The sequence below is a fragment of the Wasmannia auropunctata genome, unplaced genomic scaffold (assembly GCF_000956235.1).
Source record: "Wasmannia auropunctata unplaced genomic scaffold, wasmannia.A_1.0 LD336053.1, whole genome shotgun sequence".
NCBI classification, from domain to species: Eukaryota; Metazoa; Arthropoda; class Insecta; order Hymenoptera; family Formicidae; genus Wasmannia; species Wasmannia auropunctata.
Window position 1 is genome coordinate 6,511,366 of NW_012026837.1, and position 16,167 is coordinate 6,527,532.

The 16,167-nt window shown below is 43.4% G+C and overlaps 1 protein-coding gene across 1 annotated transcript; it reads left to right on the plus strand.

The window, feature by feature from the left end:
* Positions 1–669: 669 nt before the first annotated feature.
* LOC105451327 lies at positions 670–1,998 on the plus strand. The gene has a single exon (XM_011691694.1). The coding sequence runs from the start codon at positions 670–672 to the stop codon at positions 1,996–1,998; it is 1,329 nt and encodes a 442-aa protein (XP_011689996.1).
* Positions 1,999–16,167: the final 14,169 nt, after the last annotated feature.

Below are 16,167 nucleotides of genomic sequence, written 5' to 3' on the forward strand. Positions count from 1 at the left end.
TCTGTCAGATGACATCTCTACAACGAAAGAAAAGATGCAGCAGCTTAAGGATACTCTCACGGCGGGCGGTTTTAATCCGAAGAAATGGATTGCAAACGCTCCGGACTTGCTCAAAGATATTCCCGTGTGCGATCAGGATCCTTCCGCGATCCTACCCGTCGACGACTCTACGACGCATTATACTCTCGGTATTCGTTGGAATCGATCAAGTGACAGTTTCGTGTTCTTCGTCTCTTCGGTTCCGCGCTCAAACAACGCTCTCACGAAACGCTCAGTACTCTCATTCATCGCGCGGATCTTTGATCCTCTCGGCTGGATCGCACCGATTATAATTACGGCAAAGCGATTCATGCAACAACTGTGGGCAATACGTCTCGACTGGGACGACGAATTACCGGACTCGCTCAAATCTCAGTGGATCGAATTCATACAGCAACTCGAAACCGAATTGCATGGCTTCTCAGACGATTCTCAACATGCAATTGCCGCGGTTATCTATCTTCGTGTCGTGCCCTCGGCACTCCCGCCGGCATTCATGTGACTCTCGTTAGTGCAAAGACAAAAGTGACTCCGCTCAAACGTGTAACGATTCCGCGACTCGAATTATCAGCTGCCGTGCTCCTCGTGAAGCAGCTTCTCAAAATCCGCGAAGTTCTCGATTTGACTCAAATGCAAGCGCATCTCTGGACTGATTCCACCGTCGCGTTAACGTGGATCAAAAGCCATCCATCGAGATGGAAAGAATTCGTGCGAAATCGTGTCGCGTTCATACAAGAACTCTCAAACTCTCGGTGGCACCACGTCTCAGGGAAGGAGAATCCTGCTGACGTGGCGTCGCGCGGCACATCACCTCTACTCCTCCAACAAGATCAGTCGTGGTGGTATGGACTTCCGTGGCTGCAGCAACTCTCGACCGCGTGGCCAGTCTCGAACCTCTCGCTCGACTCCAACGCACATCTCGAAGAACGAGCACGTAACTGTGCTATCGCGATCGTGAATCCAAAGCCAGATATGAGGGGTCTCATAAAACGATACTCATCTCTCACTCGACTGATCCGCATTACCTCCTGGATTCTACGTGCGATCGAGCGCTTCCGACACTCGAAGACTGTGCCTGCGTCGCAAGATCCTCTCACTGCATTGGAGTTAGAATCGTCACTCCTCTTTTGGGTCAAATTAACGCAACACGCTTATTTCTCAACGGAAATTCGACTCTTGCGAGGAAATAAGCAGCTGCCGAAATCCAGCTCACTGTACCGTCTCACTCCATTTCTCGATACTGAAGGGCGCTTCCGTCTACGAGGACGCCTTCAATTATCTCAGCTGGATCTGGCGGAGAAACATCCATTGATCCAACTACGCAGCTCTCGATTGACGGACCTCATAATGGATTATTATCATAAGCAGACATTACATGGCGGACCACAACTCATGCTCTCGGTTATACGCCGCAAATTTTGGATTCTCGGTGGTCGCCTGCCGGTTCGCTCGTTCATCCATCGATGTGTAACTTGTACACGTCAACGAGCAGTTACCGGACTTCAACAAATGGGACAGCTTCCGGCCTCTCGTGCAACTCCATGTCAACCTTTTTATCATACCGGGATCGATTATGCCGGACCGCTAACGCTCAAGACCTTCTGCAGACGAGGTGCAAAAACTTATAAAGGATATTTCGTGATCTTTATCTGCTTCAGCACCTCAGCTATGCATCTCGAGGTGGCGACAGATTACTCGACCGACGGATTCATCGCCGCCTACAAACGATTTACGGGCCGCAGAGAGATTTGCTCTACAATCACGAGCGACTGCGGCACCAATCTAATAGGTGCGGATGCCGAATTACGGCGACTATTCAAGGCCTCATACGGCGACTATTCAAGGCCTCATCTAAAGAATGGACTCACATCGTCTCCCAGCTTGCCAACGATGGAGTTACGTGAAAGTTTAATCCACCCTCGGCCCCTCACTTTGGAGGAAAGTGGGAAGCCGGGGTGAAGTCTGTCAAATTCCACCTCAGGCGAGTCATAGGTGACACGCTGCTCACCTATGAGGAGTTGAACACGCTCTTAATCCAGATCGAGGCGGTTCTCAACTCTCGCCCTCTAAGCGCTCTCTCGGATGATCCATCGGATGTTTCAGCGCTCACGCCAGGGCATTTTCTCATCGGATCAGTTCTCACCACTGTACCAGAGCCCTCTCTGGGTGATGTCCCAGAATCTCGGCTGTCGCGCTGGCAGCTACTCCGCCTCATGACGGAGTCATTCTGGAAACGTTGGTCTGCCGAATATTTGTCTCAGTTTCAGGTCTCCTCTAAGTGGCACCAAGCGCAAAACTCATTTCAGGTTGGGTCTTTAGTTCTCATCAAGGATGCCTCCTACCAAATGGCCTCTCGCACGCATCATTGACGTGCACAACGGGCCTGACGGACTTATCCGGGTTGCCATTGTGAAGACGGCCAACACTACGCTCAAGAGACCAATTGTCAAATTGTGCTTGCTGCCGGATCCAAATAAAACATAGACATTCTCGCGATAGACTCACGTTCCGTAAATATTGTCAACGCGTACCAAGGCGGGCGGAATGTTAGGAGTTTGACAAAGTGAAAATTATCGCATATCAATCAATCTTATATTTCGGCATTAAAGTCTTCTATCGTTTTAGTTATATTTCATGTTTTTGTATAGCCAATTATTTCAGCGTAAAAAATATGTTATATTCGAGTCTCATTTCGTTACGGCGCCGAGACCTTGACCGATTCCTTGTTGTTTTTCGCTGCCGATCAGCTGTCAATCAGCTGATTCGCATTCAAGTAAACATACGTCATTGCCTCCCCTTTTCACCCCTACAACGGTGAATTCTTTTCTCTGTACATCGTCAAGCAGTTGAGTTCGGTTCTGCCTCAAGCTCGGTTGTCTCTCGAACGCGGATGTGTCTCGATCTCGGTTCCGTCTCAATCTCAATTCTGTGTCTCGAATAAACTCTTAAACGATCAACTCATTTTTTGTCATCTCTCTTAAGCACCGATATTTCATCCTTCCTCTATCCTACCGTTCGGTTAATTTCGATGTCTCCAGCGAATCCGTGAATTTTCATATAGTTCATTCGCAAATACCGGGAGCTTTGAAAATCTCTATCTCTCTCCCCCACAGCAACAAAATCGGAAATTATTATATTTCAATAGGACGATGCTTGCAGATTGTTTTTATATCGAATTCATATAAGCGACAAATTTTGAAAGGATCAGACAAGGGAACTTGTAACGGTCAGGGCATACTATGTAGGTTTTCTGCTACTGTTTATATTTATTTTGCGAGTAATTAAATCAAAACAAACATATTTCGTGAGCAACAAATTAGCAACAAATTCTGACGTTATTTTTATAAATAATTTTGTTGTTATATATATATATTTCTGCTAACTTAATCTTCCTTTAGCAGAACATCATTTTAAAAAAATCTAATAGAGCAACAAATTATTTTCTTTGGCAACTTTTTAGCAACAAATGAGCAACAAAATAATTTCACTAGTTAGAATTGATTCTGCTCATTTTGTTCTGCTAACATATTAGACGTGAGGCTGACCGAGCGACGCGTCGTTCGTGATGTAGTGTCACGTGACGGCTCACGGCAGTGGCGTAGCCGCCACCGCGCGTTGCCAGCCTATCCCCTCCATATGTATTTGTCGTAAATGTACGCTGGATGGAATCCCTGTGTGGAGCATGGAAGTTTACTGTAACGACAATTAATTTGCGCTGAAGATGGCTTGATAGAAGCCGAAACGTTCGCGAAGGAGTAAATGTAAAGGATATTGGAATAAACCAAGAATATATACGCACCAAGAACTGCGTGGGACTCTTAACTGCCTTTTTTCACCTATTTAATATTTGTCAATTTAAAAGTTATTATATTTTAATTATTAATTTTCTTTCTTTTTCCTATACAAATTATTCCAAATGAAACTAATAATTGTTGTTTTTATTGTGTTACAGGATGGATAAAAATGGAAAGGACGACAGACAAAACTAAATAAATGTTTCTACATATATATATATTGTGACCGACTTTTTTCTACGAGTCGGACAACAAGATCGGTCGTTAACCGTCACGACAGTCCGGCGAAACACATTGATTTCATTATCTCGCAATTACGCGGCAACCGAAAACGCGAAGTTGGGCGCCAGGCACGAGCGGGCGTGCCACCCTTCGAATTATTACACGGAAACCCGGTAGAGGGGCGGTTCGCAGGGTGCGGAGAAAGGTGGAAGAGCAAGGGCGAGATAGAATACTCAAAATTGTCTATAACAATTAACAAATATATTTGCGTGTGCTGGAATTCACAGGCGCTTCGTTTGGCCGCGACTAACGCCGCGGCAGCCGTCGGCGGTATCGCCGATGTCGAGATGCGCGCGTCCGGGAACGCTCCCGGAGATAACGGGTGTACAAGCTTTCGCGTTTACGTCTCTTCAAAATTCGCGGAATATCCGATCGCTCTACGCGAGTACGCCTCGCACGGCGTACTACAGATCACACGCCACGTGGCGTCGCGATAATTCGAAGTACTGCCAACATTCGGCACGCTAACACGCAATAATTCTTACATGCAATAACGTAAAAGACACACGGAATAACACTTAATTAACGCACAAGTGATCCGGCTGTGGCAAGGCGAGCGCAAAATACTCTACCCGATTCGCATAACTCTATGCCGGGCGGATGGCGCGGCTTATGGACTCTACACACGAACATACGATTACGCGGACAACGAAACTGCAATAGCGCGATCCGCCCGACAATGAAACCGGTGGCTGACAATAGTAATCTCTAACGTTCGTCTCACCAAGAGCGGCAGCTACGGAAGATGTTCTCTCAAAATATATTCCGGCATTCGGCAACTATGCGGGATCCTGCGTCCTGTCCCACGCGCGACCACAGCACAAGTGTCGCTCGACGGTCCTTCCGGCAGCACGCAGGCAGCAGGGTGTCACGCGATCGGCTGATTGTGCGCCGATTGGCCCTTGCCCTGCGAGCGCGACGCCCGCGAATCGCGACGTCGCACGTGATCAGCTGGCTCGCAACCGGTAGCGCGGACTTCAAGTTAGGCTCGTGTCCCTCATCGTGCTTTGGCATCGACCTTACTCGTCCGCCTCGCCTCAGTACAATTCGCCGTCGACAACCCGATCCTGGCCAGATCGTGAGAGTTCATTGCCTCCGTATTTCCACCCGGATTGCTGAAAGTAATCGGCGGCAGTAAAGAGCTCGTAACAGAGAACATCGAGATAACGTTCGTAGGAACTATGTCTGACCTGCGTGCTCCGTTTCTCCCGCGATGAGCCAGTCGTTCCGAGGCCGATGTCTCTCTCCTTCTCGCTGCTTGGTGTAGACGATTTCCTAATGTCGCCGATCTCCACCTATGGTTACGCTCACGAGGAGAGAGAAAGTTAAATAAAACGCGTGGCAATATATCGGAAAACGCAATGCGCGCGGATACGCTCGCCTCCCTAAATCGGGAAGGACGCAGGATCCCAAAACCGCGCTTCCTCGGTCGGGTATTATGACCCTTGTGACGGACGGTCAAAAACGTCACGTCACAATATATATTATGCATGATTTATAACGTTTATAAAAAATAAGATGTTTTATTTTTAAATGAAAAAAAATAAGCAGTTTAAACTTAATTTTAAAAGTGACTTATTTAACATTATGTTTCCTTTCCTTAACACGAGATAAGTATAAGATCGGTTGAAGAAATTGTTTTTTTTTTTTAATCCAAAGGGTAAATTGGCTTAGAAAAATCGCTCAAAATTATACTATATCAATCGATAGAGAATGTCGAGAAACGTGTTTTGGATCAATGATTTTTGGACCGAATTTTGGAAATTTTAAAAATTTTTTCTGTCCAAAGGGAGTATCAATTTGGAAAAAATCGACTAAAATTGAACTATACTAGTCCATAGAGAATGTTGAGAAACGTGTGTTGGACTTATGATTTTTTGAGCAATTTTTTGTTTTAAATTTGAAATATTTTTTTAAGTTCTGACCCCCTTGAAAAGTGGGAAAAAATGAGGGTGTCTAAAAAATCCGAACTATTGGAATTATATTAAAATTGGACTTTTTTGAAATTTAATTTTTTTTTCCAAAAATCGGAAAATATTACAAATTTTTGTATAGTCAAGATTTGTATAGTCAAGATTTGGTTAGGTTGTGACCGGACTTCACTTCAAAATTATAAATATTTCTACTTTTGACCGGAATTATAATTATCGGACTGTTTTAAGCTGGCTCGAACTTCACCGAAGCGCCTCAGCCTAGATACGGAACTATCCCTATCCGCAAGTTCTCGACTGCTGCTCTCAAACTCTATCTTTAACTTTATCTTTAGCAACACCTTTTATTTAACTATATTAATTATTTACCTTTGTTTCAGACATCAGCCAGCTCAAACCTCAATTGCAAAGTGCCACAGCCTCCGTCCGGGATATCTTACGGTCGCCACCTCGTTTAACCAACAACGAGGAAGGAAGAGCACCGCTGCCTGGAATCTCCGTCGGTGAATGAATCAGCTCGCGGAAGCAGCGGACGTCCTGTCAGCCCTCTGATGGAAGCAGCAAAGCTGGATGCAAACAACGATGCGTGGAGACGAGCGCCGGGATTGTGAGATGCGGTATTCAAGTGATTCCACACAATGAATTGTGTGAATAAAATATGTTTATTAAAAACGATGATTATAATTTCTTCGCACTCACGCACTCGTTTGATCGATAAGGAAAACGAATTTCTTTCGATCTCGGTAAAGCGCACAATACGGACACACGCACCGTGTCGTCGGCCACGACACGAGAATCGCTGTACGCTTGTTCGTAGAAGACACGAATTCCGCGAAAGCCGAAGGATCTCTCACATCCAACGTTTCACGAAACTCGCGAGATCCCGTATGTTTGCAATAATTAAAACCGCACTACGCAGTATCGCGTATTATATGGTGCGCGGTATTCACGAGACTGAAGACTTACTCGCGTAAGTTCGCGTATTTCGCGAAAAATGTCGAATCCGGTTTTAATAGAATTATCGCGGCGTCGCCCGATATGTTAATTATCGAAAGCGTGTTTCAACGGCCACGAAATTCACTAATTACGACGCGGAACTTGATTAACGTCGCGCCGGGATAGCCTTTGGTAGCAGCATGGATGCTGACTCTTTCGGTTACGAAGAACATCTCATTGTTGCCGGGCGGGACCTCATGTTATATAGTATCCCCACTCTCGGCTCGGTTCGCGAGACAAACAAGCTCGCTCTCCCTTCCTCGCGATCGGATCCTCTCTTTCTCTCTTTGATAACGAACTTTGTGGCGTAATCTGACGCAATCTATCAACTACGCATTTTTAACAGCCCTTATGGCTCTTTTGCGCATTTTTACATTTTTGTGGCTCTTTTCGCCTTTTGATTATCGCAATTAACTAAATAAACTGAACAATGCCCTTTCGTGGCTAATTATTATCGGAATATTACTTTTATGCGTCAGGCACGAATATCATGGCTATTTTATAATTTTTATATCTTTTATGCAAGAATTTAACGAATTGTGAACTTTTCACTGCCTTGTGACTGAATTAACGTTTTAACTAATTATTAACAATGAGATTCGTTTTTTTACAAAGCTCGTGGCTAAATAATCGTGAAATCAACTAATTTTTATATTTTGACAAAGCTCATGGCTCGAATGATTTAAAATGAAAGAATATGCGACTTTTATCGCTGGAAATGATATTACTGAAAAGCTCGTGGCTTTATTAATGACTGAAAATAAACTACTAACTATATAATTAGAAAGCTCGTGGCTTTATTAATGACTGAAAATAAACTACTAACTATATAATTAGAAAGCTCGTGGCTCAAATAAAAGGAAATGACTCGAAATTGACAATCTTTATGTCTCTTGTGGCTCAATCGCCTGAATAACGACTTTAACGCCTTTTTTAGTACTTTTTTATATCTTTGTGGGAGGATCGATGCGGGGAAAGGAATTACATAGTTTCCTTTTACAATATGATAGTCTTTATTCAATTTTTTGCACTCTCTCTCATGCATACTTATAAACATTAATCAATCTCTTCTCGCTAATTTGACGAGAATCATTATAACGCAAATGAAAATAAAATATATAACAGCGCTTTCTTCCAAACATAAAATTAATAAATTCGTTATGATTAACGTTACCAGTACGTTCATCACGCTTTCACAACACATATCAAATGAAAATTAAACTAAACAAATATAATCTTACTTTGCCCTAACGGGACTTCACACATATAAAATAAAATAAAGTATTAAAATAAAGTAACATATAATTATTTTTCGCGTGTGAACATTAATATCTCATGGATATAGAGAATATGACAAACAATAACATAGAATATAATGATATATCAAAATAAATGAATATAAACTAATGAATATATATATGCCGTAACTATGTAATGCTACGGTCGGTCGTCGGCTCAGCCAACAAAATGGTCACTTGACTGTCTTCTTGTTGAGGTGCGCTTCCCACATCGGTTGACGCTGACGCGGCCGGAGAGTTGCGAGCTATGATACCCAATTCCATGGCCCTTGCAACCTCTCTCTCAAATACTGTTGGCGAAAAGCCATTGTCAATTGCTGCTAAATAATATTGCGCAGCAGCCGCTGTGCCCGGCATGGGCGGACGCTCTATGGCCGGCCTCTCCTTTGGCGCCGGGACGTCGCCGGTCGGCTCTGGGATGAATGGCGCCTGGACGGCAGCAACGGTCGATGATACAACCGGAACCTGTGAATATGTGAATGCTTGTAAGGTTAGGTTGTAACCGGACTTCGGTTCAACGCAACGAAAAGATCGGATTACGCGTATCACTTTATTCGGCTATCGGGCAACGAATCACGAAGCCCTCAATATACACAGGCCCTTCCGACTTGTCTTCACGTGATTCTTGTTACTTCTACTTTAATTACTTCTCAAAAAGCTTAATAGGCGAGTACCGACTTTAATAATTAATAAACCGTGTGTATTTTCAATGTAATTAACTTACTCTTTCGGTCGCCACCTTGTTTAACCTCAGGAACAAGGAAGGTATTTTACTGGAAGCTGCCGTCGGACGTACTTCCTTCGGATACGCTGCTCGGTCTTACGTCTTCCTCTGCTACTCGGAAAGCGATGTGAGATATGCACAAGGCATACAAGTACGAAGCAGGAACAATTAATCGGGTGAACGCGCTTTTAATTATCAAACAATGTTTATTATAAAACGATTATAAGATATACGCGCACTCGTTCACTCGCTTTGCATTCATACAAAGTGTCGGAATTAAAACGCTTCGCGTTTCGCAGACCGCGTGCGTTACAAGCAATTCACGACGGTTTGCAAATGATAATCGGAACCACGATTACTCAGCGGACTCGACGATTACGTTCGCGATTAAAGAAAATTCGCTTCCGGACAAATATTTCCGACTTTCATCAATTATTGCTATCTACGGCTGTCGGAATTTACGAGAATTACTAAGTTACGGTGAACCCAACTCGTTTAATTAATTACCTCAAAGGGTCTTCGCGTTTCTCGCGGAATTATTCGCGTCGCGTATCGCGATTCGCGTAAACTTTCACTTAACGACGGCGTAATTAACGCGCGGCCGGGACTTCGTCTATCGCCATTCGAAAGACAAATGACCAAGAGAAAGGCGCAAAACTTCCGGACGTGCCGGGTGGCAACGCTCCTCCCTCGAGAAAGCAAAATATGGCCGACTTTGATCAGCCAATAAACGAAAATTAGTATCATTACGCGGGATCTGCCCTTCTTGTAGGCGCGGATATTCTTACGCGCGTCTCGATGACGTCGCGTCCGATCGAACGCTTTTAGCGTTACGCGCTCAGTAGTCTGAGCGGCTCGAAGTCCCGACGTTCATCACGCGGGCTCTCGGTTCTAGAAAGTCTTATGTCCCGCTGTTACCTCCGGAGTTAGTTTCTTATACATTGTGGTGTGCGCTCGCGCGCATCGGCTCGCGTTTACCACCGGATCGCAGTTGTTACCTTCGAAAGGCCGCGCTTATTTCCGGAGGACGGTCGTGACTTCCGGGTGTCGCATTGTGGCGGATTGTGAAAGAATTACATTGAATGAAGTATAACGCTCGGAATTGTGACGAAATGTGGTACATTCGTCAGAAATAAACTAAGATTTATGCTATCAAAATATAATGTGACTAAATGTGGCACAAAGAACTCAAATGAATAATAATTACTTCTCCTCGCGTAAAATGTGGTACAAACTTCTTAAACGAACTGAAAATGCTTCTCTCAGAATCAAATGTGGTAAATATGAACTAAATCAAACTAAAAACGATTTTTATCACATTATTTGTGACCAACTAATATTAATATTCTATTTTCAGGTAACCCTTTGACTTTACTGTGGCAAAACTTAAAAGATGAGTACCTACTCGTAAATTTGTGACTCAAACTGATTACTAATACTTTTTCTTTTATATTTCAGGTCCCTGTGACTCTTTCGCTGCGGAATGTGGTAAGTATCATCGCAGGTAAGTATATTATTATAAATTGTGATTAACTTTTTATTATAACGCATTTTATTCTATTTTCGCAGGCACAATGTAAGAATCGACTAGTATTGAGAATATAAACTGAAATGTGTCCCGCTCATGCTCATTCATGCTTCTCACTCTGTGCGCTTACAAAATACAAAATGTGTGGTAAGTATAGAAATTGAATACATAATATGTCTCTTGAGCCTATATAATAAAATATAATTGAAATAAATAGATTAGTATCACAATCTTTCTTTTAACATAAAATTATAAGTATCAAACTGGTTCGAAATAACAAGCTCTTAGATATAAAGCTCTACCTTTCGGTATTACGAAATGAAATAACATAAGCTTACAAACTATCACGATGACCCGGTAACAATAATCGCTCGATCGCGAACATGAGCCATTTGGCAAAAAAAATTATTATAACTGACACAATAAAATAAAATATAAATACGCAGGTATATCGTATCATTCGTCCGATGGACATTTTAATCGAGCTGCTGGATCACAGCTTGCTCTCCTGTCGACGATAGCTGCTCCACTAACTGCGTCGATGGAATATGTTGTGCCACTACTGGCGCTGCTACTCGTGTTCCCGTAGTTGCCTCGATCTCGGCAACCAGCTTGTCTAAGTCGTCTCCGCTATTGCTCAGCGTTAGGTCAGCCCCGGTTTCGTTCAGCGAACGGTCCGTTGAAACCTCTTCAAGTAGAGTCCCGATTGCTGGCTGTGGCGGTGCCTCCGGTCGTTGTGCCTCAGAGCCGCCACAATTTGGAACCGGGAGCTGGAACTATAGACATAATAATAAATAAGTAGTTTTTTGACCAAATTAATTTTATGTCAAAAATCGAAAAATATAAAAAATGAAAACTGATTATGGTCGACCTGACCCGAAATAATTTTTTATATTTTTTGATTTCTGCAATAAAAATTTTTTTGAAAATTTTTTATGTCAAAAATTAAAAAATATAAAAAATGAAAAATGAGTGATCTGTAGGACTTGGGCACCTTTAGCAACCGAAGCCTTCGGCAGCTTTGGCTGAGCCCCTCAACCACGTCAAGGTAGTGTCCAATGAGAGGGGAAAAAATGTAACACTCGCAATGGTAAGAAGAATACGTAATAGAAATTGTAACAATGTCATATTCCATTTCAGGTATTTAAGGCAATACGTGGACAGGATTACACAGTTGGGAGGGCGAAGCCCCCCCAACCAGGGGTCCATGGGGCGGAGCCCCCTGGTCAAGGGTCCAGGGGGCAAAGCCCCCTGGTCGGGGATCCAAGGGGACGAAGCCCCCTGGTGGGGGTCCAAGGGGGCAAAGCCCCCTGGTCAGGGGGGGCTTCGGGGGAGACGAAGTCCCCTCCCGAATAAAAAAAAGAAAAAATCTAAATCGTCAAAGACGACCTACAGTCATTGTAGACATACATGTGACCGGATGTATAAATAAAATTATGTCGTTGATAACAATGTCGATCTTTTTAGGTTCCTGCATCAGTTGTGAAGCGTGAATGTACAGACGTTATTCTCGCAACCAAGAATGGTAAGTAGAAAATGAGGTAAGTAAGGATAATACGTAGTAATAATGCAAACAATGTCATATTCGTTGACATGTATCTCACAGGTAATGCGAGAAGACCGATGTCGATCGCCGCGCTCAACCGGGAGTCTGTCGTCTCGCGCGCAATGGTACGAGTAACGATAATACGTAGTACAAAGAGTAACAATGTCATTTTCCATATGTCACGGGCTGATTACCGTGATACGGATGCGACAATTATTAAGAAATACGGCGCGACCTAAATTAAATCGGGAACGCCGACAAAGCGTTCCGAAAGATATATTATGTAAAAATAAAAATAACTAATAAGGATGGTTGCGCGACGGCGACCTCGTGGTAACCGAAAAGTAGTACGCTGACACAGCAACGCGATCGCTATAAGTACGCGCGACGACAAGGCGCGCGGAGTTAATCTGTCGAAAGATAAGTTCGTGTCGCGTTACCAGGTCCGCCACGAATAGTTAAGTGCCGTAACGGCGCGTATCGAGTAAGAAGAAGCGAGAGATTGTGAAATAAACTGAGACCGGAGATAAAGGCAAATAAAGTGTATTTTGTGAAAAAGTGATCAAAGGCAGACGCCACTGAATAACTCACAGTTCCCTCGCGGAGCCGGACCCCGTTGTGCTAGCGGCACAACATTATTGGTGGCAGCGGTGGGATCCGCATCCGGGAGGAACCGGAAGCTCCAGCCAACCCCTGGTAGCCTGTAACAAACAAGTGCAATTAAAGTACGGCGAAGATCGAGCTAGCGAGGAGCAGCCAAGGCTAAGCCGAGCGCAGCAAGCACGAGTCAACCGGTAGCAGCCACGAGCGAGGCGCCGATAGCGAGCGAAACCCGAGACGGCAGCGACCTACCACAACGACTCTGACACAGGCACCACGATCACAGCGGCCAGCGGACAACATGCGTTTAGCGATCGTAATGTAAGTCCGTATATGAATTAAGCGAGATTTGTAAAAACCAGAATAGTAAATGTCGGAAGGTTCAAATAGGGAGCGTCACGACCGAAATACGTCCTGGTTACATAGCGAATCAGCACGTCGTGTGTTTACACCGACCTCGGTAAGCCCCGTGAGAGTAATAGAAGAAGCGGTACAGGACATTAGGGAAAGCGTGCGCAGGAATTTAGCAACTTATTACTCCGACTCGAGCTCGACGGAAAGCGACCCCGAGCTCCATTCGAATCTCGTGATAAACCGCGAATTCCCATTCAATGACATAGATGCAAGTTTAATACGGACGAACGGACCGGACACGAACAGATTACACCCACAGTACGCACCCTCCGTATTATCAGACAGTGCGGTGAGCAGACTCACGCACCGGCGGGAGTTCTCCTTGACCTCGTACGATAGTAGCGTATTTGATCCAGAAGAGTTTTACACTGCTTCAAGAAAGGCGTCACAATTAGACATGTCGCGTCGGCCATCGAAAACACCGGGCGAACCGGGAGACAACCGACCTGCGACGATATTGACGTTGAGATAATGCAGCTTCGAGAGATGATAGCCCCGCCAAGTGCAACAGAACAGCCAGGGACTAGCCGCGACGCGTTGTTAGGTGATTTACTAGCAGCAATACAAGCGTTAAACTATCGTGTCGGCCAGATAGAAGGCGCACGAAGTGAGAACCGCAACGAAACGCGACACCCGCCGGACAATGACACGCTCGACTTGACGTACGGGCGTACTAGCGAGGATGTGCGAAATCAGCGCGGGTTCCCCGAGAGGGGAGGAGACGAATACATGAAGTTGAAAGAAGCACGCGGATCAATTCCAAAAACAGACGGATCGTCGCGAAAACAAGTACACGAATTTTTAAACGCGTGTGATTACGCAATGAGGGAAATAGAACCGGCAAAAGAAAAAGCGCTACTAAGAGCGATATTAGGCACTTATACGATAAATTAACAGGGAAGGCCATGTACGACTTCCACGAGAGACATTCGCTCGTATGCTCAACTGAAGCAAGAAATAAAGGCGTGCTATTTGGCAAAAAGAAGCGCGTCGCACCTACAGAATGAATTTTATACGCAAAGGCAGAAGCCTGGCGAGAGCGCGCGCAAATACAAAGCACGCGTGGAAAAGCTATCAGTAGAGTTTTATCAGGCCCTGATTGAGGCAAGGCGAGAACGATCGAACAGAAAAAGGCGATACAGGAGACTATACAGGGAATGGCCCTAGAGGTATTTCAGTTAGGACTTCGTGAGGAAACGCAAACTATAGTGCGCTCGCGAAATTACGCGATTTTAGAGGAAGCGATTCTGGGAGCTACTGCGGAAGAGAAATTAAAAAGACCTCAGAATAAGACGAATTACTATAATAATAGATACAGAAATGAACAGGGTAAACCGAAGGTAGAACAAAGTGCGAGCTTGCAGTGTCATAAGTGCGGCAAGACGGGACATATAGGGCAAGAATGCCGGACAAGCAGATACGCGAACCGATTTAATTTGCCGAGAGCAGACAAGACAGCTGGTGTACACACAATAGAAAAATATTGTACTTATTGCCGAAAAGCAGGACATAAGCGAGAAGAATGCTGGTCACTGCACGGACGCCCGGGAAAGGAACAAGCGCGGCGCCCAAATAGAGAAAACTTTAATAAAAAACCCGTGAATACCGCGTTCAGAGTGAATAAGAAAGAAAAAAACAGCGAGAGCGCTGAAGAATCAAGTTACAGCAGCGAAGAGGAAGGGAGGAAGTATAAAGGAAAGATAAAGAGAACAGTAAGCGATCATCGTGTTGCACAGGTGAGTGCGAAAGCACCACCACAAACAAACCTAAAACTAATTACTCTGCCAATAGAAAAGGCCAAGAAGGGCAAGACGCATTTTCTGTTAGATACGGGCGCGACTCTCACTTTCGTGAAGATCGGGAATCTGAAAGATGAGGTACGTATGAAAGGAGAGCGAATAGCCTTAACCCATTAACGTCCAGGCGGACACATTTTTTGAACAATTTTCAGTGGCTTAATTTTTATTTTAATGGCCTTGAAAAAATTCTAGCAACATCATTTCTGATGTAAAATTTCTTGCTCTTTCAGAATCTGCCATCAGAATTTGTCATAAATAAAGTCCAAAAAAGTTATAGTCGATTTTTTGGAAAAAAACCGTGATTTTTCACTCAAATTTTTTTTTAAGCGATATTTTTACATTGAAACAACATTAGGATGGTCTTGAGGAGTCAAAATACAGCGTCCATAGACAGCGTGCCGGTCTGCCAAGCTATGCTTGTCATCACAAAATTCAATTTCAAACAGTAAAATTGAAAAAATACTGTTCAAATTACGCAAAATGTGCTTCGAGAACACAAAGAATGTGTATAGATTGTAATATCTATCAATGCTCCTTCTGTTTTTATGCTTTTCATAAGTGATAAATAGAATTATTTTATTTGAAAAAAATTATAAAATTGATAAAATTGAAAAAATACTGTTCACATTACGCAAAATGTGCTTCGAGAACACAAAGAATGTGTATAGATTGTAATATCTATCAATGCTCCATCTGTTTTTATGCTTTTCATAAGTGATAAATAGAATTATTTTATTTGAAAAAAAATTATAAAATTGATAAAAAACAACCAAAAAAATAATAAAAACTGAAAAGTAAAATATGTATAAAAAATTGATTAAAAAATTAACAAAAAAAGTTTAACGAAAAATAAAATACTGTGACATTGATATAAAACAATAAAAAAATATAACGGTTTTATATATCCATCTCCTGGCGTTTTTTAGCACGTTATGATCGGCCATTTTGTGTCCGCCATATTGTTGCTATAATTTTAATGTTATTTTAATTATATAATATCACGATATTGATAAGAACACACCAGTCATGATGATTACTGCATTTTTTAAAATGAATTTGCATAATATCGTAACATTTCGAGCTTTCGGCCGCCATTTTCGATGCCGCCATCATGAATTTTGAAATGAGTATGTGCACATTTTAAAGTTTAGAGTTCATGGACGCTGTATTTTGACTCCTCAAGACCATCCTAATGTTGTTTCGATGTGAAAATATA

Coding starts and splice junctions, on each gene's coding strand:
- LOC105451327 (XM_011691694.1), top strand. CDS start 670: ATGCAAGCGCATCTCTGGACTGATTCCACCGTCGCGTTAACGTGGATC.